Source organism: Oncorhynchus mykiss, chromosome 24 (assembly GCF_057628025.1).
Source record: "Oncorhynchus mykiss isolate SJ-2025 chromosome 24, ASM5762802v1, whole genome shotgun sequence".
Taxonomy (NCBI): domain Eukaryota; kingdom Metazoa; phylum Chordata; class Actinopteri; order Salmoniformes; family Salmonidae; genus Oncorhynchus; species Oncorhynchus mykiss.
This window is the reverse complement of record NC_143045.1, coordinates 10684660-10711869: the sequence shown is the minus strand read 5'-3', so window position 1 is coordinate 10711869 and position 27210 is coordinate 10684660. Positions and strand designations below refer to the sequence as shown.

The 27210-nt window shown below is 41.9% G+C and overlaps 2 protein-coding genes across 2 annotated transcripts; one reads left to right on the top strand and one right to left on the bottom strand.

Annotated features, from left to right (window-relative positions):
- Nucleotides 1-1594: 1594 nt before the first annotated feature.
- Nucleotides 1595-12085, top strand: LOC110503694 (inositol-tetrakisphosphate 1-kinase). The gene is given in 10 exon segments (XM_090218066.1): nucleotides 1595-1912; nucleotides 2072-2096; nucleotides 2830-2852; nucleotides 2854-2950; nucleotides 3028-3318; nucleotides 10052-10092; nucleotides 10332-10480; nucleotides 10644-10714; nucleotides 11635-11749; nucleotides 11955-12085. Coding segments are annotated over 10 exon segments (1026 nt in total). The 5' UTR covers nucleotides 1595-1829.
- Nucleotides 12086-12244: 159 nt separating this feature from the next.
- LOC110503693 (uncharacterized) lies at nucleotides 12245-27071 on the bottom strand. The gene is made up of 6 exons (XM_021582155.3): nucleotides 26700-27071; nucleotides 18182-18222; nucleotides 17928-18003; nucleotides 17526-17585; nucleotides 16209-17227; nucleotides 12245-16061 (listed from the first exon to the last, which is right to left on the bottom strand). Exons 1-6 carry the CDS (start codon nucleotides 27067-27069, stop codon nucleotides 15990-15992), a joined length of 1638 nt encoding a protein of 545 aa, XP_021437830.3. The 5' UTR covers nucleotides 27070-27071; the 3' UTR covers nucleotides 12245-15989.
- Nucleotides 27072-27210: the final 139 nt, after the last annotated feature.

The window sequence follows — 27210 nt, the reverse complement described above, 5'->3', positions numbered from 1 at the left end:
CCTTGAAGTAGTGGTTCCCCTTGCTCTGCAAGGGCCGCGCCTTTTGTGGAGTGATGGGTAACGATGCTTCGTGGGTGACTGTTGTTGATGTGTGCAGAGGGTCCCTGGTTCGCGCCCGGGTATGGTCGAGGGGACGGTCTAAAGTTATACTGTTACATATACAGAGAAGAGAGTCGGCCCGAGAATTGAACCCTGTGGCACCCCCATAGAGACGGCCAGAGGTCCGGACAACAGGCCCTCCGATTTGACACACTGAGCTCTATCAGAGAAGTAGTTGGTGAACCAGGCGAGGCTATCATTTGAGAAACCAAGGCTGTTGAGTCTGCCAATAAGAATGTGGTGATTGACAGAGTCGAAAGCCTTGGCCAGGTCGATGAATACAGCTGCACAGTAATGTCTCTTAATGATGGCGGTTATGATATCATTAAGGACCTTGAGCGTTGTTGAGGTGCACCCATGACCAGCTCGGAAACCAGATTGCATAGTGGAGAAGGTACGATGTGATTTAAAATGGTCAGTAATCTGGGGTATGGGGTATCAGCCTACTCAATGACACTCACAGAACAGCTATGCCAGTCCACATGATGCAAAACCCTGCATTCAATTATGCAACATGTATTTTGAAAGTTATACATCTTGAAAACTTGATTGCTGAAATGGAGAACTGTTTGGGACTATATCAACAATAGACCAATGAAACAAATACCAACATATAGTTTTGGGATGGAGTTTCCTTTAAACTCCTTCAATAAGAGCTATGAATGTAATATTTGTGTATACTCGACATAGTTATATTCTGTGAGTGTCACTGAGTGTACTGATACTCCATTTCATGGACCCAAGATCCATAGGTAAGGCTGTACATTGCAATGTAAGAATGCCCCCAATGCAATTCTGAAGTATAATACATCCACATTATGATTTGAAAACTTTTTTGGTGTCAAATGAACTAATTATTATATTTTATTGAATTTATATAAGAACATTCCAACTTTGTTTAGCATTATTTGGTCCAGTTGTGGCATAATTTCACAATTTGAATCAGTTTGCATCAGTTTCAATTGGAAACTTTTATTTTGAAGGCGAACCGCAGATTGTACCATTGTTGCTCACACTAATGTTGCAAACAACACACTGGTAGGGTTGGTGACAATTTGTTCGCAATAAGGAAGTTGTCTATGGAAGGATATAGGACTACTGGCGAAATAAATCATAAGAAAAGATTTTTCTGGATCATGCATCATTATGTACCAGTTCTGTATGTTATATAATTTTCGTTTTCAGAAAATTTTTTCCCCTCAGGCCTACCTTCCAGCATTGGGGATCATCCCGCGCCCCTACTGTGGGTGCAGAGGCGCCACGTCTATTTCTATGGGCACAAGCACTTCATGACACTGACTGTTCGGACTGCTCTTGTTGTTGAATAGAACATTCCGCATGTTTAAATCAAATTTTCTTTCAATTCTAGACATTTTGTCATGTCTAATGTGTATTAATGTGATATTTCAGCGACTGAAACCATACAACAACATCTATGGGCTAAGATACCTAGCTAAAAAACGATAGCTAACATGGGCTCGTTGATCTGGACATTTCTGACAAGTTATAAATAGCTCTGTAAGGTATACAATGACTGACATGAGAAGAAGAAAACTGATGATGCACTACCCTATTTGGAAATTGCAAAGTTGAAAGTCGGACTGAGTTCCTTTGAAAATATATGCCTACTCCCATTTTGTAAAGAAGAGGTATCTCTCTCTCTCTCACGCCCCCAAGTCATCAGTATTTCCTACCCTTTGTCCAACCATCTTAGTCATTGCTCTGCCCAAATGACTGGGCGCAGGGTAAGTTTCTGTCTGAGCGACAAGAGACTGAGACAAAATAATGTGCTTGCTTTTGCTGAGCTTTGTGCGTAAGTTTAAACTTTGAATTTATGTTCTTGCAAACATAATACAACTGTAGGCTACATTGGAGCTTCTCCTGCAGCCTTACTCATATGGGTTCTCCTCGGTGTAACTGTCATAAATTGTGTCTTAACATTTTCATTCAACATTGAATTCCCTCTGGTCAGGAGCCACGGTGTTGAGGTGGTTGAGGTAAGTCAATTTCCATTACATTGCATTATGTTCTTAGGTTTAGAATGGAAGACATGAGAATAGTGTCATTATAAGGTTGTAAAAATACAATCTGTAAGCATGTGAGGGATACATTAGTAATTGCTTTATAGTGTAGTTAGGAAACAAGTTATGCCAGTTGAATGATGGATGGTATTTATGAAACTATGAGATTAAAAAAAATGTGTATGTTCATTTATGTGTCACATAGACACACACATTACTCCCCCCCTTTTGCTCTCTCTCTCTCTCTTTCTCTCTCTCTCTTTCCCTCTCTCTCTCTCTCTCTCTCTCTCTCTCTCTCTCTCTCTCTTTCTCTCTCTTTCTCTCTCTCTCTTCCTCTCTCTCTCCCTCTCTCTCTCTCTCTCTCTCTCTCTCTCTCCCTCTTTCTCCCCCTCTCTCTCTCTCTCTCTCTCTCTCTCTCTCTCTCTCTCTCTCTCTCTCTCTCTCTCTCTCTCTCTCTCACTCACTCACTCACTTACTCCTTCTTTTCCTGTCTGTCTCTGTTGCTGTCTTGTCAGATTAGGATGTTTTGTTCGTTGTTTCAGTCACTGCCACCTGCAGTCAGCTGCTTGGAGCTCCTCTCAAACAGAGGGGAACAATAGCTGTAGCGTTTGCCTCACAAGTGCATGTCATAGCATTACATTTGAATGTTTACACATCAAGTTGTGCCTGAGGCAGAGGATATTTTATTCACACTTCTCTCCTGATACAGATAGATCTCAGTCAGCCATTGGTCTCAAGGACCCTTTGAGGACATTGTACACAAGCTCTCTGATGTCATTGTCGAGGCCGAGTACGACAGCCAATCGCAACAACTCCTCGACAACTTCCAGGTATGGTAAAATGGTCCATTTAATGGGGTACAAAAGCAGTATTTTATTATACTATAGTATATGTTTGTGTGTTTCAGGGTTATGTGTCCGTGCATCCCCATACTGTTCTTCTGGACCCCCTTCCAGCAATGAGCCAGCTACTGGATCGCTTTGCCTCCAAACAGATTATGAGCCAGCTCCAGAACTCCCCGAGAAGTACAGCACAGTGGCCTCACTGTCCCTCCTCTAGACATCTGCCAAGCCAAGCTCTCATCTGTCTTATGCTCTCACTGAGAGCACTGTCCCACCTGGACAAAAGGAACACCTATGTGAGAGTGCTATTCATTGACTACAGCTCAGTGTTCAACACCATAGTGCCCTCAAAGCTCATCACTATTTAAAAAAAAATGTAAACTCTGTTTATTCAGTTTTACACACAAGACAACAAAAAACAATATAAATAATATACTCAACTAGAAAAAATACAACAACAAAAAAAGATTTGCTTCAAAGATACCGTACTTTAGATAAGTTAAACACACCGGGCAGAGGGCTACAAAGGTTAAAGGGCAATCTGTAGTACAGGGACAGAGCAAACACCTCATCATTGTTCCTGTAAACAGTCAAGGGATAGGGGTAGAGAAATGCAACCACTCACAAACAGTCATGGCCACAGACCGACTATCCACAGGATCAAAAATAAAGTTCACAATGCTTTAAAATAAAAATATGTATAATAATCATTTTATGTAAGTGTGAACAAAATATTTAAACAGGGCAAAACAAGCTCGCATTTTAGTCTCTGACCGGGCAAGATGAACAAGGTATCCTCAGTTCACAATCAATACGCACATAATCAACCTTAATACCCCCCCCCCCCCCCCCCTAAAAAAAACCCCACAAAGAAATGCTCATCCAACCCTTAAGTCACAAGGGAGTCAAATACAGACTTATTTTTTGTTTTAATATGAATGACATCAGAGGATGGACAGTTTAAAGTAAGACCGGAATGGAGCCCAAGCATCATAAAACAGTTTGGGGTTCCCACGTGTATTGAATTACATTTTTTCTAGTTTCAGAGAGCACAACGCATCTCTCACTCAATATTTATAAGATGGGAGAGCTGCCATCTTCCAGGTCTGTAGTATTAGCCATCTAGCTAAAAGAGTTGTATGAGCAACAGTGTCCAACTGAATTCTTGACAGGGGGGTACCTATGGGCAGTCCTCCAAAAAGGGCTGTAAGGGGAGACGGATCTATAACAGGGTCATATATATCAGAGAAACATTTAAATATTACTCTGAGAAACCTGAAAGTTTATGACAGCCACAAAACATGTGCAACAGTGTGGCTGGTTCCATTTTACATCTGACAGAGGTAGGATCAAAATTAGAGAATATTCTTCCAAGTTTGGCCCCGGACCAGTGGACACGGTGAACCACCTTGAATTGAATGAGGCTCTGTCTAGCGCTAAAAGAGGACGAATGTACCCTGTACAGCACAGATTCCCAGGTGTCTTCCCCAAGTTCCTCCCCCAAATCCTTTTCCAATCGAGTCTTTAAAGGCACCAAAGAAGGGTTCTGTATGTCATTAATGATTGCATATACATCTGAAATTGCGCCCATAGGAAGCTTGTTCAGCACAAAGATGCTCTCTATAGCTGTATTCGCAGGCCTATGGGGAAACTCAGGTGTGTTAGCTCTGACAAAGTTCCTAGTCTGGAGATAGCGGAAAAAGTGGGATTGGGGGAGGTTGAAATTTTCCTGTAGCTGAGCAAAAGAGGCAAATGTATCATCAAAGAATAATTGGGCTAGTGAGGAGAGGCCTAGTGAGTGCCAAAAGGCAAAAGCCCCATCATTCAAAGATGGAGGAAATAAAATGTTCTGATTGATTGGGCCTGATAGAGAAAAGCCTCGGAGGCTAAAGGCTAAACGGAACTGATTCCAAATTTTAAGAGACTGCTTTACAATTGGGTTGACACACATTTTGCCTAGGGACACTGGGAGAGAGGAGCACAACACATAAGAAAGTGCAGCAGGTTTACATGATTCAGACTCCATCTGGACCCAGAGTGGTCTAGGGCCAGTAGGATCAGTCTGCAGCCAGTACAAAAGGGCTCTGAAATTTGCAGCCCAATAGTATGTCTGAAAATTTGGTAGGCTTCTGTAAATGTTTTCTACCAATCCGTGGTACCTTGCCATCCCAAATAAAATACATGAATGTTTGATCCAGTGAATTATAAAAAGATTTTGGAATAAAAATGGGTGAACATTGAAATAAATATAAAAATTTGGGCAACACATTCATTTGAATGACATTAATCCTTCCAATAAAATAAAGAGGTAGCAAATTCCAAAAAGTAAAAGATTGTTTCAAACTGTCTGCTAGAGCAACAAAGTTTTCCTGAAACAAATTTGAATATTGGATCCCAGGCAATCATAAACTGAAAACTTATAAAAGAGCACTTAAAAGCAGCCTTTTTACAGGAAAAAGCTCACTCTTGCCTAGATTCAGCTTTTACCCTGCGATTGATCCAAATGTTTTAAGAACAGATAAGGCACGTGGCAATGAGGTATCAGGGTTGGAGATAAACAAAATGAGGTCATCAGCATTTAGCAAGACTTTCTGCTCTAAGCCCGTCCTGATTATACCTTGAGCATAGTGCAATGGCGAGAGGCTCGATTGCCAAAGCAAACAACAAGGGGGAGAGTGGACAACCCTGTGTGGATCCGCGGTGCAAGGGAAAATAGTCAGAGGACAAGTTGTTGGTCCGTACCGAAGCCATGGGAGAAAAATAAAGAATCTTTATCCACGCAATGAATTTGGGGCCAAAGCCAAATCTATAAAGGGCAGCTGTTAGGTAATCCCACTCAACACTGTCAAAATCTTTTTCCGCATCAAGTGAGACCACCACCTCCGGGTCCCCCGACACTGGGGAGTACAGTATATTCATAAGGCTTCTAATATTGAAAAACAAATGCCTATTTCTCACAAAGCCAGTCTGGTCAGAGTGTATTACTTGGTGCAGCGAGCTTGGCTATGATTTTGTAATCACAGTTTAAAAGCGAGATTGGGCGATAGGATCCACATTCCAGGGGGTCTTTGTGTTTCTTTAATAGTAATGAAATTGAAGCATGATAAAGACTAGGCGATAGCTTTGAGGTATTAAGGCACTCTGCAAATAGTCGAGACAAGAATGGGCAAAGCAGACCAGAAAACGTCCTGTATAATTCAGTTGGAAAACCGTCCGGACCCGGTGATTTACCACTTTTCATTGAGGACACTGTTGTTGCAATCTCCTCTGGTGTAAATTCTTCTTCTAGACTGTCATGGGAGTCTGTATAAATTGAAGGCATATTCAAGGCATTAAATAATTAATCAATCAGCAAAAGGTCTTGGGGAGATTCAGAGGTGTATAGCGCAGAGTAAAATAGTTTGAATTGATCATTGATCTCTTTATGTATAACTGTGGTGGCACCATACAGGGTCCTTATTTGTGGAATTAAACGTGAGGCCTCAAATTTATGGATCTGATGTGCAAGGAGTCTACTGGCCTTGTCGCCTTGTTCATACACTCTGTTTCGAGCTCGCAAGAGTAACTGTTCAGCTTGCCTGGTAGAAAGCTCATCAAATTCAGATTGGAGTAGTCTTTATGTAGATCAGAGGAAGGATCCGTAGCATACTTCTCATCCAATGTGTCTATGGCTTTGCTCAGATCCCAAAGCCACTGAAAGCAAGCTTTGTTTTGATTGGCTGTATAAGAAATAATTTGGCAACGTATGTATGCTTTAAGAGACTCCCATATGGTAGAGCAGGACATACCTGCCGTTGAATTAGTTTCTAGGAATAAGGCGATTTCAGAAGAAATGAAATTGACAAACTCCTTATCTGAGAGTAAAATGGGGTTAAGACACCATTCATAACACATAGGAGGTCGCTGGGGAAACTCTCGTTCAAGCACTAAGGGTGATTGGTCAGAAATAACAATACTCTTATAAGTACACCGCCGAAGGTTAGGCAGAAGTTTTTTGTCTAAAAATAAGTAGTCAATGCGGGAGTATTTTTGATGAACATGAGAATAAAAGGAATACTGTCTATATGTATGCCTCACACATGGCATATTTCTGAAGAAAATATTGAATAAGTAGGGCACATTTAGATGGGCCTGTAGTTCTTCGTGAGGACTTGTCAAGAACTGGAGTGGAACACTTAACCAACCCAGTCCCTACGCATCCTAAAATGCTCACCAGTCCTCAAGTGAGTCTCTTGTAGAAATGCAACATTTGCATTCAAACCCTTTAAGTGTCAGCACCCTCTTACGCTTCACAGGGTTGTCAACCCCTTTGATGTTCAACGAAATGGCCAAACCCGGACGATGCTGGGCCAATTGTGTGCCGCCCTATGGGACTCCCACTCACGACCGGATGTGATGCAGCCTGGATTCAAACCAGGGACTTCAGTGACACCCCCTGCACTGAGATGCAGTGCCTTAGACCGCTGTGCCACTCGGGAGCCATCAAAGCTCATCACTAAGCTAAAGACCCTGGGACTAAACACCACCCTCTGCAACTGGATCCTGGACTTCCTGACGGGCCGCCCCTAAGTGGTAAGGGCAGGCATCAACACATCTGCCATGCTGATCCTTAACATGGGGGCCCCTCAGGGGTGCGTGCTTAGTTCCCTCCTGTACTTCCTGTTCACTGACGACTGGGTGGCCAAGCATGACTCCAACACCATCATTAAGTTTGCTGACGATACAACAGTGGTAGGCCTGATCACTAAAAACAATAAGATAACCTATAGAGAGAAGGTCAGAGATCTGGCAGTGTGGTGCCAGAACAAAAACCTCTCCCTCAACGTGAGCAAGACAAAGGAGCTAATCGTGGACTACAGTAAAAGGAGGGCCGAACACGCCCCCATTGACATCGACGGGCTGTAGTGGAGCGGGTTGAGAGTTTCAAGTTCCTTGGTGTCCACATCACCAACAAACTATCATGGTCCGAACACACCAAGACAGTTATGAAGAGGGCATGACAATGCCTTTTCCCCCTCAGAAGACTTGGAATGGGTCCCCAGATCCTCAAAAAGTTCTACAGCTGCACCATCGAGAGTATCCTGACTGGTTGCATCACCACCTGGTGTAGCAACTGCTCGGCATCTGACTGTAAGGCGCTACAAAGGGTAGTGCGTACAGCCCAGTACATCACTGGGGCCAAGCTTCCTGCCATCCAGGACCTATATACTAGGCGGTGGCAGAGGAAGGCCCAAAAAATTGTCAAAGACTCTAGTCACCCAAGTCATAGACTGTTCTCTCTGCTACTGCATGGCAAGCGGTACCGGAGTGCCAAGTCTAGGTCCAAGAGGCTCCTTAACAGCTTCTACCCCCAAGCCATAAGACTACTGAACAATTAATAAAATGGCCACCCGGACTATTTGCATTGACACCCCCCTCTCTTTGTTTTTACAGTGCTGTTACTCACTGTTTATTATCAATAAATCAATCAAATTGATTTATATAGCCCCTTTGACATCAGCCGATGTCACAATGTGCTGTACAGAAACCCAGCCTAAACCCAAAACAGCAAGCAATGCAGATGTAGAAGCACAGTGGTTAGGAAAAACTCCCTAGAAAGGCCAGAACCTAGGAAGAAACCTAGAGAGGAACCAGGCTCTGAGGGGTTGGCCAGTCCTATTCTGGCTGTGTCGGGTGGAGATTATAACAGAACATGGCCAAGATGTTCAAACGTTCGTAGATGACCAGCAGGGTCAGATAATCACAGTGGTTGTAGAGGGTGCAAGAGGACAGCACCTCAGGAGTAAATGTCAGTTGGCTTTTCATAGCTGATCATTCAGCGTTAAAGACAGCAGGTACGGTAGAGAGAGAGTCCAAAACAGCAGGGCCGGGACAAGGTAGCATGTCGAGTGAACAGGTCAGGGTTCCATTGCTGCCGGTAGATCAGTCGAAACTGGAGCAGCAGCATGACCAGGTGAACTGGGGACAGCAAGGAGTCATCAGGCCAGGTAGTCCTGAGGCTTGGTCCTAGGGCTCAGGTCCTCCGAGAGAAGAGAGAGATAAAGAGAGAGAATAATTACAATCACACAGGACACCAGATAAGACAAGAGAAATACTCCAGATATAACAGACTGACCCTCGCCCCCGACACATAAACTATTGCAGCATAAATACTGGAGGCTGAGACAGGAGGGGGCAGGAGACACCCACTCAAGTGACACACTCCTCCTATGGATGGCATGGAAGAGCACCAGTAAGCCAGTGACTCAGCCCCTGTAATAGGGTGAGAGGCAGAGAATCCCAGTGGAGAGAGGGGAACCGGCCAGGCAGAGACAGCAAGGACGGTTCTTCGCTCCAGTGCTTTTCCATTCACCTTCACACCCCTGGGTCAGACTACACTCAATCATAGGACCTAGTGAAGAGATGAGCCTTCAGTAAAGACTTAAAGGTTGAGACCGAGTCTACGTCTCTCACATGGATAGACAGACCATTGCATAAAAATGGAGCTCTATAGGAGAAAACCCTGCCTCCAGCTGTTTACGTAGAAATTCTAGGGACAGTAGGGAGGCCTGCGTCTTGTGATTGTAGCTTACGTGTAGGTATGTACTGCAGGACCAAATCGGAAAGATAGGTAGGCGCAAGCCCATGTAATGCTTTGTAGGTTAGCAGTAAAACCAAGAAATCAGCCCTAGTCTTAACAGGAAGCCAGTGTAGAGAGACTAGCACTGGAGTAATATGAATAAAGAATGTGGTTCTAGTCAAGATTCTAGCAGCCGTGTTTAGCACTAACTGAAGTTTATTTATTGCTTTATCCGGGAAGCCCGGAAAGTAGAGCATTGCATTATTATCTATGCATAGTCACTTTACCCCTACCTACATGTACAAATTACCTTGACTAACCTGTACCCCCTGTATATCCTCATTATTGTTATTTTATTGTGTTACTTTTGCATTTTTTACTTTAGTTTATTTAGTAAATATTTTCTTAGCTCTATTTTCTTAAAACTGCATTGTTGGTTAAGGGCTTGTAAGCATTTGGCGCATGTGACAAATAACATTTGATTTGATTTGATTTGTCTCCTCACACCTCACTATTCCTCTTCCTGTTAGTCTGTAAAACCAAGGTGGCTCATGGATCCCGCTCCCATGAGGTAAGAGACTGTCTGTCTTTCTATTGCTCAGAGTCTTTTTTGCATATTTTCCCATATATTCCATATATTTGTTTCAATTTTCTGCCTTTTTGTGTCTCTGTGTATTGCTGCTTTGTTGACACTGTGATCTCTCTCTATAGATGTGTATTGGTGTTTATTAGCCCATGGCTCTCACTCTAATTCTTCAGACTTTAGTGTCCCTGTTCTCTCTCCATACCATAAATGTCTCTGATCTTCAGTATGGCTGGTCTGTCAGAGGCCCGCCCTCCCTGTGTGCTGCAGAGCTTCGTCAACCACGGTGCCGTGCTGCACAAGGTGTTTGTGTTGGGAGAGGACCACTTCACTGTGGAGAGGCTCTCGCTGAATAACTTCTCCCCCGGACCCCGTGGTCAATGTGGACACACCCTCACCTCTTCTTCTCCCTCTTGCACTTTCTCTTCCTTTCTCTCTCTCTATCTCTCTTTCTCATTCTCATGCTTATACTGTGCTTTTAATAATCTGTTTCAATAAAACGTCTTCCTAATGTCTATGGTGTGTTTTGTGACTCCAAGAGAGTAAGACAATCTTTTTCAACAGCCACCAGGTGTCCAAGCCAGAGTTCTCTCCAACCTCACTGCAGTTAGTACGACCTCCACTTTGACAATTAACCAGTGGTGGAAAAAGTACCCAATTGTCATACTTGTGTAAAAGTATAGATACCTTACTAGAAAGTTATTCAAGTAAAGGTGAAAGTCACCCAGTAAAATACTACTTGAGTAAAAGTCTAAAAGTATTTGATTTTAAATATACTTAAGGATCAAAGGTCAATGTAATTGCTAAAATATACTTAAGTATCAAAAGTAGAAGTAAAAGTCTAAATAATTTTAAATTCCTTATATTAAGCAAAGTAGATGAAACCATTTTCTTGTTTTGAAATGTACGGCTAGCCAGAGGCACACTCCAACACTGAGACATTATTTACAAAAGATGCATTTGTGTTTAGTGAGTCCGCCAGGCCAGAGGCAGTAGGGGATGACCACATGTTCTCTTGATAAGTGCGTCAATTTAACAATTTTCCTGTCCTGCTAAGCATTCAAAATGTAATGAGAACTTTGGTTGTCAGGGAAAATGTATGGAGTAAAAAGTACATTGTTTTCTATAGGAATGTAGTGAAGTAAAAGTTGTCAAGAATATAAATAGTAAAGTAAAGTACAGATACCCCCAAAAACTACTTAAGTACTACTTTAAAAGTATTTTTACTAAAGTACTTTACAACACTGCAATAAACTATGTTCAATTTGATTCACTGGTACTGATTCCTGTACAATTGAATTAAATCTGTTTTACCCTGTTCTACTTGACCCACTGTCTACAATAAGTCTTGTCCTTTCCAGGGCCCGCATTCATAAAGCGTCTCAAACTTGTAGTGCTGGCCTAGGATCTGTTTGGTTTTTTAGATCATAAAGAATAAGATCAAATAGACCGGGGGACCTGATCCTAGATCAGCAATCCTACTCTGAGAACTGATCATCTGTCCTGTGTCCTTTTGGTGTTGTGTCTCAGCTGGATGAGAAGGTGATGAGGGCAGAGCTGGGCATGGCTCTGTTCGGGGTGGAACGTCATCATCAGCATCGACACACACACACCCTCACTATCATCAACATCAGCATCTTCCCAGGCCACTGGGCTTTTCCATCTTTCATTTCCATTATACATTTAGGTCATGGACAGATGTTCTTATCCAGAGTGACTTACAGTCATGAAAGTAAGTTATACTGCTGTATTTGCTTCCATGTTACACTTTCACTCTTGCTCACTCTTACTCAATGTTATGTTCTCTCTCTATCTCTCATCATCCATATGTTTCTGTTCCCCTCTTCCAGGCCATGAGGGAGTACCTCAGTTCTTCTCCTCCCTCCTCGGTCACATTGAGTCAGTATTGGACCCTCAGGAACTGGAAGTCCCCCAGGCAACATGTCCTCTTGCTCCCTCAGCACCCCAGGCTGACATCTGAACTCTAATGCGGGTTCACTATCTCATAAACTTGGTCTGAGTCACCTCTTCTTGCAGACACATAGGTGTCAGGATTTTGTATGAATAGACAGAGACTGTGATCAGTCAATGAAGACAACCAACCACTACTATTATAGAAGTAACAATGATTGAGAAATATTATACACTGTGCTTTTATTGATTGACATGTAGCATATAAGACACAGTAGGCACAGATGCAGGACTCTGATTGGGCCAGTACAATTACAAATGTTGACCTCCACTAATTGTCCTTTACATCCCACTTACAATCCACAACCGTTTGCTGGTAAAAATTCATTTGGTAAATACATTTCTAAATGTTGAAATGGTATACATTCTTGAGTAAATCTCACAACACATAGTGAGTAGCCTGTTTGACTTCTTACATGGTGTTGATGTGTTTTATATTAGTTTTCTATGAGTCCCAACAGTTACCAGTGTTACATAATTAAGCAATAAGGCCCGAGGGGGAGTGGTATGTGGCCAATGTGCCACGGCTAAGGGCTGTTCTTAAGCACGACGCAACGCGGAGTGCCTGGAGACAGCCCTTAGTCGTGGTATATTGGCCATATACCACAAACCCCCAAGGTGCCTTATTGCTATTATAAATAAACTGGTTACCAACAAAATTAGAGCAGTAAAAATAAATGTTTTGTCATACCCGTGGTATATGGTCTGCTATACCACGGCTGTCAGCCAATCAGAATTCAGGGCTCAAACCACCCAGTTTATAATTGTAAATTAATGTTAGATAGAAAAGGAGTTTTTATATTTAAAAGTCTATTTCTGATGCATTTTAATGACATAACAAAGTACATTTACAGGAAATCATCATCATTTGTTTTTAATATGTACATTGTTATAGCTTTATAGGTTTTAATAAGCTGACTTCTTATTCTCATTCTTCTATTGCAATTATTGTTGTTCCTCCACCTATGTTATTAACCATGCAACTGTATAGCACATAATGCACTTATATTGATTTAACATGTTTCCTCACATTTCTTATTCCAACATGGCTGCGTAACAGTGGAGATCACAAACTATGAAAAACCATGACGATGAATATCAATATCTTACCAATTTAAAAACAACGTTTTAGAACAGTCACTGTTTATTATGACCAAATACTGGAAATGGCTTAGTGTAGTCGCTCCTCTATTTAGACTTCCTTGGCTGGTTAAGATAAGAGTGCAAAGCTGGGAGAAGAGCTGGGGTGCCACCCTGACCATAGAAATAGAATTATTAGAACGGACATTCCCATTCATTCCATTTCTATTACTTTTGACCACCTGGGTGACCCAAACTACAAACAAAAAGAACTAAAGAAACAATCCTCATCTTATTATATAATATTGTTTTATATCATTATGTTTTGACCTTGTTCTGTTATAGCATAGGAAATACACTACCGTTCAAAAGTTTGGGGTCACTTAGAAATGTCCTTGTTTTTGAAAGAAAAACACATTTTTTGTCCATTCAAATAACATCAAATTGATCAGAAATAGAATGTAGACATTGTTAATGTTGTAAATGTCTATCGTAGCTGGAAACGGCAGATTTTTAATGGAATATCTACATAGGTGTACAGAGGCCCATTATCAGCAACCATCACTCCTGTGTTCCAATGGCACGTTGTGTTAGCTATTCCAAGTTTAGAATTTTAAAAGGCTAATTGATCATTAGAAAACCCTTTTGCAATTATGTTAGCACGGCTGAAAACTGTTGTTCTGATTAAAGAGGCAATAAAACTGGCCTTCTTTAGACTAGTTGAGTATTTGGAGAATCAGCATTTGTGGGTTCGATTACGGGCTCAAATGGTCAGAAACAAAGACCTGTCTTCTGAAACTTGTCAGTTTATTCTTGTTCTGTGAAATTAAGGCTATTCCATGCGAGAAACTGCTAAGAAACGGAAGATCTCACACAACGCTGTGTACTACTCCCTTCACAGAACAGCACAAACTGTCTCTAACCAGAATATAAAGAGGAGTGGGAGGCCCCAGTGCACAACTGAGCAAGAGGACAAATACCCTAGAGTGTGTAGTTTGAGAAACAGACGCCTCACAAGTCCTCAACTGGCAGCTTCATTAAATAGTACCCGCAAAACACCAGTCTCAACGTCAACAGTGAAGACGCAACTCCGGGATGCTGGCCTTCTAGGCAGAGTTGCAAAGAAAAAGCCCAATCTCAGACTGGCCAATAAAAATAAAAGATTAAGATGGGCTAAAGAACACAGACACTGGACAGGGGAAGATTGGAAAAAAGTGTTATGGACAGATTAATCTAAGTTTGAGGTGTTCGGATCACAAAGAAGAACATTCATGAGATGCAGAAAAAATGAAAAGATGCTGGAGGAATGCTTGACGCCATCTGTCAAGCATGTTGGATGCAATGTGATGGTCTGGGGGTGCTTTGGTGGTGGTAAAGTGGGATATTTGTACAGGGTAAAAGTGATCTTGAAGAAGGAAGGCTATCACTCTATTTTGCAACAGCATGCCATACCCTGTGGACGGCGCTTAATTGGAGCCAATTTCCTCCTACAACAAGACCATGACCCAAAGCACAGCTCCAAACTATGCAATAACTATTTAGGGAAGAAGCAGTCAGCTGGTATGTCTATAATGGAGTGGCCAGCACAGTCACCAGATCTCAACCCTAATGAGCTGGTATGGGAGCAGCTTGACCGTATGATATGTAAGAAGTGCCCATCAAGCCAATCCAACTTGTAGAAGGTGCTTCAGGAAGCATGAGTGAAATCTCTTCAGATTACCTCAACAAAATGACAACTAGAATGCCAAAGGTCTGCAAGGCTGTAATTGCTACAAATGGAGGATTCTTTGACGAAAGCAAAGTTTGAAGGATACAATTATTATTTCAATTAAAAATCATTATTTATAACATTGTCAACGTCTTGACTATATTTCCTATTCATTTTGCAACTCATTTCATGTATGTTTTCATGGAAAACGAGGACATTTCTAAGTGACCCCAAACATTTGAACGGTAGTGTACATCAATACTAAAGAGGTTTCCGTGGTCACACACCTTCTCTTTCTGAGGGAAGATCTCAGTTGAATACTCCTCATGTCCTCATCTCCTTCTCAAACACCATTGGATGAGAAAGCCAGATGTCCCGCCCCTCTGGTCTTCTCTTACAATGAGTTTTGAAAAGGAGGAGAGAGGACGCAAGGATTTTGCAATTAAGATTCTCCTGGAGTGGTACCCCAGTTCTTCATTAACAGTCTGCTATTAACAGTGCATTAGCCAGATAGCACAATCCTCACATTTTGTTGACATACACATGGAAATCAATCATAGGAATCAAAATGTCAATAGTACAAAAACCAGTGATACATTGCTTACATTAAAAGCCACAATGACCTTAACAAATCCCACACACTGATTTTGAATTATTGCACAAAATATATACACGAGACACATCGTAAAGGAGACCTCTTTCCCACATATCATGAGATGTAGACTAACTATAGCTTTGCAAGGTTGTACATTTTGCCTACTAAACAATCTTTGACAATGGCAGCACACAGAAAGACTGACATCTAAAGAACTTGTAATCTCTGAATGCAATATGAGAGTTAGGGGATGGGGAGAAGTGTACCTGTATGCTTGTTCTAAAATGCAACTACTTACAGAAGTACATCCCATCAAAAGCATTATGATTATACCATGTTACTAAGTAAGTTAGTTGTGTGTGTTTCTGTGTGTGATAGCATGAGAGAGAGAGCTGCATTGTGTCATTATCTGTCTGTTTTGTGTTGTTTGTCTTTCAGTGTGTGTGTGTGTGTGTGTGTGTGTGTGTGTGTGTGTGTGTGTGTGTGTGTGTGTGTGTGTGTGTGTGTGTGTGTGTGTGTGTAATTTAGAACTTAACGACTCCTGTGAAGCTCCCGAAGCTCTGCAGCCACTTTTCGCAGCTCTGCCTCAATCTCCAAAAGCTCCTGTAGGCACACAGAACAGTTCAGACAGTGTGTTAGGAGCACACACACACACGCAGACGCACACACAGAGACATAGTCAATTAACAATTACAATATCAACTTTACAAGCTCAGTTGTGCTAAATCCTGTTGACTCTCGCCCACTTACCGCTCCTTCATCCTCCTCAACATCCTCCTTTTTGTCCTCCTCTTCCTCTTCCCAATCCTCATTGTTTTCATCATCATCTTCCTCATCTGCTTCTTCATCATCGTCGTCATCATCATCGTCCCTGTTCCTCTCCTTTTCAAACTGACGGGTCGACTCATCACTCGCTTTCTCCATTACTCTCTTCTGCTGAGGCTCCTTAACCTCCTTCTCACTCTCTCTTTCTTTCACCTTCTCTAATTCCTTGTGAATCTCTCCCTCCTTCTGGCTCTCTTTGTCCACTTTCACCTCATCCCCGGCATTCCCTCTCTTCCTCTCCTCCTCTTCTCGCTCCTCCTCCTCTTGCACACGTTTCATCTTTTTGAGGAGCTCCTCCAGTTCCTCCTGTTTTTCCTCCCTCTCTTTCTCCTTCTCCACATTCTTCATGCTGTCCTGTTCCTCCAGCAGCTCCTTGAGCTCCCGCTCCACCTTCCCTTTCTCCACCAGCAGCTCCACCTCATTGTTCTTCCTCTCCTCGCTGCGTTTCCTCTCTTCCTTCTCAAGAATATCTAGCTGCTCTTTCTCTCCCTTTTTCTGCTCCTCCTCCTCATCCTTCTTCCTCTCCTCCTCTGCTTCTGACCCTCTCTGGAGCTCTTTCTCCTTCACAGACTCGTACCTTTTCTTCTTCAGCTCTTTGAGCAGCTCCTCAAGCTCCCTGTCCTCTTTTTCCTCCTCTCCTATCTTCCTTATCTCCTTTGCGAGGAGCTCCTCCAACTCTTTGGCGCTCTCTTCCTCATCCCCCCTTTTCTCCTCCAGTCTGGGCTCTTCCCTTATCTCCTCATTTGTTCTGTCCTTCATCTCCACCTTCTCCTCCTCCTCTACCCCATCTGCCTGCGTCTCTTTCTCTCTCAGCTCTTCTTTCTCAGTCTCCTTCTTGTCATTATTCTGCTCCTCCTTCCTCCCCTCTCTGTCCCTCTCTCCCTCAGCCTGGTTCTCCTCATATCGCTCGTTCTCCCTCCCATACTCTCTCTCTTTTTCCCTCTCTGTAAGAATAAAGTAAATTGAGGTAGATAGTTACTGTACAATTTAAAGCATATTACAACAAGTACAACAAAACATGTTTATAAAGATTTGATCTGGATTTACATGTTATTTACATGTATAATTACCTGACTCTAAAACCAACATAGCGTAGCAAAGCTATTGCAACAATTAGACTGATTCTCTTAATAAATCAGTATATTTTGATATTTCATATCGCTGTGTACCAATTTCTGATCCCAGTCCGTCCCTGGGTACTTCACTAGTAAAGTATTAGCTAATAACCGTAGTCAGACTGACCCTCCTGGGCTAGATCCTGCAGCTCTCTCAGGAGACCCTGGTGCCTGTTGACAGCATCATCTGCACAACACAACACAACACTGGTTGCTCAACACCGACCATGTCCATCTTATCAAAATACACATAATCATACCTATCTGCCTGAGTGACAGGTGTTTCCGTGAATATTTGTAATGGAAGATTGATTCAATTGATGAAATAATGAACAGCATTATAGTCAAATGTAAATGGTATTCCTCGCATACAGTAAGTAATGATTCCATCATCATGATAAACTACATCCACATTTTGACGCATTACAATGTCATAGTGAATACAGGTGAAAAGTGCACTGTGTGACCAGGTGCACTTGTGCAGCTGAGGGAGGTTATGTCAGATAAGAGATAAGGTAGGCGCTGTCACCTGTTCTCTGTTTGTCACAGCCAGAATGTGGCACACCGCTGTTACTCTTCAGAGAATCCTGAATACAGTCAGCAACCTGAGGGCACACGCACACAAACACACCCACACACAAACACATGCACACAGAGGACAGCCGGACACAGTCAATTAGCTATTGCAGCATCAATATCAATATCAATTACCACAATATGTTAGCAGTGTTATAGTACACTCGTAAAAAAAATCAGAGATAACACAAATTATTTGTCTCTGACCTTTCCAACCGGTAGAGAGGAGGATAGAGGAAGGCATCCCACTAGAGAGAGCGAGAGAGAGAGAGAGAGAGAGAGAGAGCGAGAGAGAGAGAGAAAGGGAGAGAGAAATGTAGTCTTTCCAAATAATTGCATATTTTGCCAACAATAACACACCAACTGATTAATGGTCTGCTGAATGTTAGTTTTTTTCTCTGGCTTTGTTTGCTCTTTTACATATTAAGTTTATCTCTGATAAGATACCCAGAAAAGGGCTGACAATAGCCCATATTAAAATATGTAGCCTTAGAAATAAGGTACATGAAATCAATAACTTGCTCACATCAGATAACATTCACATACTGTAGAAGCGCATACAGCCATTTCTGAGACTCAATTAGATCATTATTTTCATGATACAGCAGTTGTATGAAATGCTTTATAGTGTATGTGATGTAAACAGAGAGATCTACTTTCTTGGGGACATGAATATTGTCTGGTTTTCATCAAGCTATCCGCTCAAGAGAAAGCTTCTTACTTTAACCACTGCCTGTAATCTGGTTCAGGTTATTAATCAACCTGCCATGGTGTTTACAAACACTACAGGAACAACATCATCCACATGTAAGGATCACATTTTTACTAATACTGTAGAACTTCGTTCTAAAGCTGTATGCGTACCCATTGGATGCAGTGATCACAATATAGTGGCTATATCCAGGAAAGACAAAGTTACAAAGAGCTGGGACTAAAATAGTGTATAAGAGATCATACAAAAGATTGTGCTATGACTCTTATATGGATGATGTTACAAATATTTATTGGGCTGATGTGATTAATAAGGAGCATCCTGTACTTTATGAATTTATGAAATTGATTCTTCCAATTATTGATAAACGTGCACCTGTTAAGAAATTGAATGTTAGACCTGTTAAGGCTCCATGGTTTGATGAGGAATTGAAAAACTGTATGGTTGAAAGAGTTGGGGCAAAATGAGTGGCTAATAAGTCTGGCTTCACATCTGACTGGCTGATTTACTGCAAATTGAGAAACGATGTGACTAAACTCAACAAAAAAAGAAGAAACTGTATTATGAAGCCAAGATAAATTATATGAAAAAACAGATTCCTTATTGATCACAAAGCCATCTGACGTTGCCAAATATTTAAATTATTATTTAATTGGCAAAGTGGGCAAATTTAGGCAAGAAATGCCAACAACGAACAGTGAGCCATCGTATTCATGCATAAAAAAACAAATAATGAAAGAAAAGCATTGTAAGTTTGAAAGTTAGTGTGGGAGAGGTGGAACAATAATTGTTATCATTCAATAATGACAAACCTCCTGGCATTGACAATTTATACAGATGGAAAGTTACTGAGGTTGGTAGCTGACTCTATAGCAACTCCTATCCGTCATATCTTTAATCTGAGCCTAGAGGAAAGTGTTTGACCTCAGGCCTGGAGGGAAGCAGTAGTCATTCCACTACCCAATAGTGGTAAAGCTGCCGTTACTGGTTCAAACATCAGACCTATACGCTTGCTGCCCAGCCTGGTCTCATAGACTAAACGTAACATAATAACTGTAAATCCAGGACACTCAAATGAGTATGATATGTTACGTTTGGTAAGGTTACATAAAACAGATGGTTACTTAAGTAGGGTGGCTGGTTGCAAGTTCAAATCTCATCATGGACAACTTTTGCATTTTAGCTAATTAGCAACTTTCTATTACTTTTTAGCAACTTTGCAACTACTTAGCATGTTAGCTAACCCTTCCACCAAACGCTAACCCTAACCTTAACCCTTACAGCTAACCCTTCCCCTAACCCTAACCTTAACCCTTTAACCTAACTCCTAAACTTATCCCTAACCGCTAGCCTAGCTAACATTAGCCACCTAGCTAGAATTCGTAACATATCATACATTGAGCAAATTTGTAACATAATGTCCATTTTGCAAATTCGTAACCTATTGTACATTTTGCAAATTCGTAACAGGACTCACTTCCATTCAGCCACAAGAGCATTAGTGAGGTCGGGCACGGATGTTGGCCGATTTGGCCTGGCTCTCAGTTTGCGTTCCAATTGATCCCAAAGGTGTTTGATGGTGTTGAGGTCAGGGCTCTGTGCAGGCCAGTCAAGTTCTTCCACACCAATCTTGTATGGACCTCGCTTTGTGCACGGGGCATTGTCAAGCTGAAACAGGTGAGGGCCTTCCCCAAACTGTTACCACAAAGTTGGAAGCACAGAATCGTCTAGAATGTCATTGTATGCTGTAGCATTAACATTTCCCTTCACTGGAACCAATGGGCATAGCTCGAACCATGAAAAACAGCTCCAGACCATTATTTCTCCTCCAACAAACTTTACAGTTGGCACTGTGCATTGGGGCAGGTAGCGTTCTCCTGCCATCCTCCAAACTCAGATTAGTCCGTCAGACTGCCAGATGGTGAAGTGTGATTCATCACTCCAGAGAACCCGTTTCCACTGCTCCAGAGTCAAATGATGGGGAGCTTTACATCACTCCAGCCGACACTTGGCATTGCGCATGGTGATCTTAGGCTTGTATCCGGCTGCTCGGCCATGGAAACCGATTTGATGTAGTTCTTGTGCTGTCATTGCTTCCAGAGGCAGTTTGGAACTCGTTAGTGAGTATTGCAACCAAGGACAGACGATTTTTACACACTATGCGCTTCAGCACTAGGCGGTCCCCTTCTGTGAGCTTCTCTGGCCTACCACTTCGCGGCTGAGCTGTTGTGGTTCCTAGAAGTTTCCAATTCACAATCACAGCACTTACAGTTGACCGGGGAAGCTATGGCAGGGCAGAAATTTTACAAACTGACTTGTTGGAAAGGTGGCATCCTATGACAGATACACATTGAAAGTCACTGAGCTCTTTAGTAAGGTCATTCTGCTGCCAATGTTTGTCCATGGAGATTGCATAGCTGTGTGCTCAATTTTATACACCTGTCAGCAACAGCTGTGGTTGAAATAGTTGAATCCACTAATTTGAAGGGGTGTCCACATACTTTTGCATATATAGTGTATTATTGACTATAACCGGTTGTTGAAAAAATCTATGTGTTATGGCTTTTCCACCACCATATCATGGATTCATGGCTATCTATCTAATAGAATTCAGAGTGTTTTCTTTAATGGAAGCTTCTCTAATGTCAAACATGTAAAGTGTGGTGTACCGCAGGGCAGCTCTCTAGGCCCTCTACTCTTTTTTTTATTTTTACCAATGACCTGTCGGTGGCATTAAACAAAGCATGTGTGTCCATGTAGGCTGATGATTTGACCATATACGCATCAGCAACCACAGCTAATGAAGTCACCACCCTTAACAAAGACTTGCAGTCAGTTTTGGAATGGGTGGCCAGTAGGAGTGAAAGTAAGGCAGTACAACAGCCCAGTAAAATAAATAGTGAGGGTACACCTATCGGTAAAACACAATTAACAAAACATGCCCAAAAAACTATATGTTATTACACCATTATTTAACATTACTGCATATCAGCCGCATGACAAATTAGCGGATTGACTGGAAACCGGGTGGTATACCTCCAAATTGTGCTGTGGTTTGAGGAGAACAGTAGGTTTTGTCAAGGCGCAGATGAGTGGCCGAGACCGAGTGGCCGAGACCGCGTGGACAACAGTGGATGCATCAATTCAGGCTACAAGCGTAGGCCTAATGACAATCACAGAATTTCATTACACTCCACGTAGGTGTTTTGTAACAGCTGTCTCTTTCCATTCATCAAATTGCGGTGCACGGTGCACTGTTGGGGTTTGGATGCTGAAATTATTTTGTGAGTGAATGCGCGGGTAGCCTACCGGAGCGCCTTTGTTAAGTGATTGTTTGACAATCAGATGAAAACATCATGACTAGTTGTGTTTATGCCACATTAAAAGGCATAGGGGGTGTGTTCATAAGGCTGGTGGCGCTAAGCTTTCCCTAAAGTAAATTTAATTAAATTGCCAAAATGATGTATCCTAATTAGCTAACTCCTGTCTATACAGACATTTCTTTAAATAATCATTCCAAATAGGCTACTACAACAGAAAGCATGATTTGGCCACAGAGGATCATTAGCTTCTTTAAAAAGAAAGCTGTGGATTGTTTTTAATTGCATAGCCTACAGTCTGAAAGACTCACAATTTGGGCAGCGCGCCCTGCAAATACCAAATAGATGATTGTTGAGTTGCGACTGTCAGTGAAAAGCAGAGTCCCAGCCAGACACTTCACAATATTTAAAAATGCAATTGCTGAAAATCTGTTTGGAAACCAAATGGCTATTGCTGTAAAGAGATGACAATGAAAAGCCTCCAATCTGTCTTTTGGTTATCAAAATGATTAATTGAGCGAACAATAGCCTACCATATTGGAACCCGTGGAGAACATCGGCCATATCCCTTGGTGAGTGTGCATATTCACTGTCTTTATCATTGTGTCAGTTCCACTTTTGTTTGTTTTTGGACAGTAGTTTCCTCCTCCAGGTTAGATGGACGTCATATTGTATATGTGTCTCCCCTTTTCGTAGGCCGATTATATGGATCAGATAACATAGTTTTTATTGATCTGTTTGACAGTGTCCGCAGAGAAGGCCACCCTGTAATTTTTGGAGCAAAAAAACAAAATGTGTGTGCAGACTCTTCGGTGTCCCGTGCCTGTAAGAAATGAAATCCACTTTCACCCCTGGTGGCCAGTAATAAACTGGTCCTGAACATCTCTAAATCTAAAAGCATTGTATTTGGTACAAACCAATCCCTAGGCTATAGACCTCAGCTGAATCGAGTAATGAATGGTGTGGCTGTTGAACAAGTTGAGGAGACAAAATGATTTGGTGTTACCTTAGATTGTAAACTATCATAGTCAAAACATATTGATTCAATGGTTGTAAAGATGAGGAGAGGTCTGTCCGTAATAAAGAAATGCTCTGCGTTTTTGACATCACACTCCACTAAGCAAGTCCTGCAGACTCTAGTTTTATCTTATCTTGATTGTTGTTATGTGGTCTAGTGCTGTAAAGGAAGACCTAGTTAGGCTGCAGCTGGTCCAGAACAGAGCAGCACGTCTTGCTCTTCATTGTCATCAGAGGGCTAATATTAATACTATGCATGCCAGTCTCTCTTGGATAAGAGTTGAGGAGTTGAGAAAGACTGACTGCATCACTTCTTGTTTTATAAGAAACATTCATGTGTTGGAAATACAAATGGTTTGCATAGTGTACTTCCACACAGCGCTGAAACACACACTTACCCCACCAGACATGCCACCAGGGGTCTTTTCACAGTCCCCAGGTCCAGAACAAATTCAAGGAAATGTACAGTATTATACAGAGTGCATGGAACGCCCTTCCATCTCATATAGAGCAAGAGAACAGCAAACCTGGTTTCAAAAAACAAATAAAGCAACAACTCACAGCACAACTCCTCTCCTCATGTGACTTACTTGTTGTGTGTATGTACTGACATGTATGTGTAACTGATAGACTCACACACACACTACATGTTCATGTTTTTAAATGTATAGTTGAAGTCGGAAGTTTACATACACTTTGGTTGGAGTCATTAAAACTCGTTTTTCAACCACTCCACAAATTATAGTTTTGGAAAGTTGATTAGGACATCTACTTTGTGCATGACACAAGTAATTTTTCCAACAATTGTTTACAGACAGATTATTCCACTTATAATTCACTGTATCACAATTCCAGTGGGTCAGAAATATACATACACTAAGTTGACTGTGCCTTTAAACAGCTTAGAAAATTCCAGAAAATGATGTTATGGCTTTAGAAGCTTCTGATAGACTAATTGACATAATTTGTGTCAATTGGAGGTGTACCTGTGGATGTATTTCAAGGCCTACCTTCAAACTCAGTGCTTCTTTGCTTGACGTCATGGAAAATCAAAAGAAATCAGCCAAGACCTCAGAAAAAAAACTGTAGAGCTCCACAAGTCTGGTTCATCCTTGGGAGCAATTTCCAAACGCCTGAAGGTACCATGTTCATCTGTACAAACAATAGTACGCAAGTATAAACACCATGGGACCACGCAGCCGTCATACCGCTCGAATTCTGTCTCCTAGAGATGAACGTACTTTGGTGCGAAAAATGCAAATCAATCCCAGAACAGCAAAGGACCTTGTGAAGATGCTGGAGGAAACAGGTACAAAAGTATATAAATCCACAGTAAAACGAGTCCTATATCGACATAACCTGAAAGGTCGCTCAGCAAGGAAGAAGCCACTGCTCCAAAACCGCCATAAAATAAGCCAGACTACGGTTTGCTTGGTGTACATGGTGTTTGCATGCTGTACATGAGGACAAACATTTTACTTTTTGGAGAAATGTCCTCTGGTCTGATTAAACAAAAATAGAACTGTTTGGCCATAATGACCATTGTTATGTTTGGAGGAAAAAGGGGGAGGCTTGCAAGCCGAAGGACACCATCCCAACTGTGAAGCACGGGGGTGGCAGCATCATGTTGTGGGGGTGCTTTGCGGCAGGAGGGGGGGACTGGTGCACTTCACAAAATAGATGGCATCATGAGGTCGGATAATTATGTGGACATATTGAAGCAACATCTCAAGATATCAGTCAGGAAGTTAAAGCTTGGTCTCAAATGGGTCTTCCAAATGGACAATGACCCCAAGCATACTACCAAAGTTGTGGTAAAATGGCTCAAAGACAACAAAGTCACAAAGCCCTGACCTCAATCCTATAGAAAATGTGTAGGCAAAGCTGAAAAGGTGTTTGCAAGCAAGGAGGCCTACAAACCTGACTCAGTTGCACCAGCTGTCAGGAGGAATGGGACAAAATTCACCCAACTTAGTGTGGGAAGGTTGTGGAAGGCTACCCGAAACGTTTGACCCAAGTTAAACAATTTAAAGGCAATGCTACCAAATACAAATTGAGTGTATGTACCCCCTGGGAACTTCTGACCGCCTGGGAATGTGATGAAAGAAACAGAAGCTGAAATAAATAATTCTCTATCTACTATTATTCTGACATTTCACATTCTTAAAATAAAGTGGTGATCCTAACTGACCTAAGACAGGGAATTTTTACTAAGATTAAATGTCAGGAATTGTGAAAAAATTGAGTTTAAATGTATTTGGCTAAGGTGTATGTAAACCTCCAACTTCAACTGTACATAGTGAGGTGATTGAACATTGCCAGGAAATAAAAAGAAAGTCATTGGATTGTTTGGCCTAAAAGTAGATGGATCTATTTTTAAGGCCACATGCCAAGCAGCTAACAGGACAGAAAAGGACCTTGTAATCCTCCCTCAAGGAGGAAGTGGAAATCTCCATGTTATTAGCTCACAGCTTCACAGGGAGTCCAATGAATTTTACACAAGTGCTAAACGACTGAGTCACTGGACCCCTGACATATCTTATTAAAGCCACTGCCTTCTTCTATGTGTCAATAAAGCTAGTCCAGTGGTGCATGAATCAATTGGTCATTGATAATGGAGGTCAATGGTAACGGGGCTGTTAGTTGTGTGGGAGAGAGAGAGAGTGTTTCTTCCTAAACTGGGACACAGATCCTTTAAAGCTGCAATCCCATGTTGATTGGCTTGGCAGGCCTCCAGTCACCCTTTGTATACACAAGGCAATTGGCAAGGAGATTTGGGTCTGTATGTTCACACACACATAGGTGACTTTAACACATCTACACAGTGCGCACTATGCACAGAGCATTAGCCTTTAAGCTCAGTTGTATTTTCATATAACACTGTTATATAATACATGTACAGCCTACCCTCCCGTTCTCACAACATTACATCCATACATCTTTACTCCCAAAACACTCCCTGACACTGATACAAAACTGCTCACATCAAACCATGGTCATCGGGTCAATATTTGGCTATTCAAACAGGACATGGTTGTAAAAGATTTAGGTTTAACAGTTACATGAGTGCACGTGCACCGTTTTCGTCACCTGTCGTGCGCGACAACATAATTCACATTTAGGTTGATATAGAAATACACTTGATTTATTATGTCATTTTTACATAAGAGTATTTCCAATACACACACATGCGATAACAATCAATATGTAGGCAATCCCAGGGAAAACCTAACTCGCTTTCTGGATGGGCTACGGACAGATTTAGCGTGACTGACGGACGGGATAAGGTGCGCTCTAAACAAATTATGTAATAAGTCGATCTTGATCGATCCTAAATCTTAAAAGCGAAGACATATCCTACCAATTTACCTTTTTGTACTTTAGTCATTTTGGTTGAATTGCCGCATAATCCATTCTCCCCTCCGTTTTATTTATAGGCTATATTATACAAATATAAACATCCTCTAAATAGCATAAACATTCCACTTAACTGCAATCAATAGCCTACAATCACACGTTTTAGCTAATGTCCCAAGCAAAGCTATAACCAAAATGCCTATAGGCTGTTAGAACAGGCAGGCTATGGACTCGGTTAACATACGCGTTATCTAACACTGGATGCGCTCATACACGGATTGATCAGCAGCCTCACAAATGAATCCCTGATTTTCCTTACCTCCACTGAAGGTCCAAAGCAACGCCGTGAAAATAAGAACTCCCATAGGATCTGAATATAAAGGCCTTAAAGAAAAGGAAATAACCTTGAAATAATATTGCGGCGACCTCATTTTCAAGTCGAGCGAGGACCCGCTGAGGAGGAGCTGAGAGGCGCGTGTGCTTGGCTCAAAGGGACAGGTGATGCAGGACAGGTCGGGAGGATGATGCCCCGTCAAGGCGTAACAACTAACGCGGTGATAACGAGAGGATTGCTCGCACCAAGCTGTTGACCACATCTGACCGGAGGTATCGCCAATTCTCTGGTGTTCAATCTCATGGCTCAGCAGCAAATTTGTATTACAACACATAACCTGCCATGCTGAAGGCATGTAGGCTTTACGTGAAGAGGGGGACGGGAGACACATTTGTTTTATTTTAACAAGGAGTGTACATTTCAATTATGTGTTGACAGCCATGGTATATCAGACCATATACCACGGGTATGACAAAGCATTTATTTTTACTGCTCT

Coding starts and splice junctions, on each gene's coding strand:
- LOC110503693 (XM_021582155.3), bottom strand. CDS start 27,069: ATGCCTTCAGCATGGCAGGTTATGTGTTGTAATACAAATTTGCTGCTG. Junction 18,223..26,699: donor GCTTTGGACCTTCAGTGGAG/GTAAGGAAAATC, acceptor CGCTCTCTCTAG/TGGGATGCCTTCCTCTATCC. Junction 17,228..17,525: donor GCAGGATCTAGCCCAGGAGG/GTCAGTCTGACT, acceptor TTATTCTTACAG/AGAGGGAAAAAGAGAGAGAG.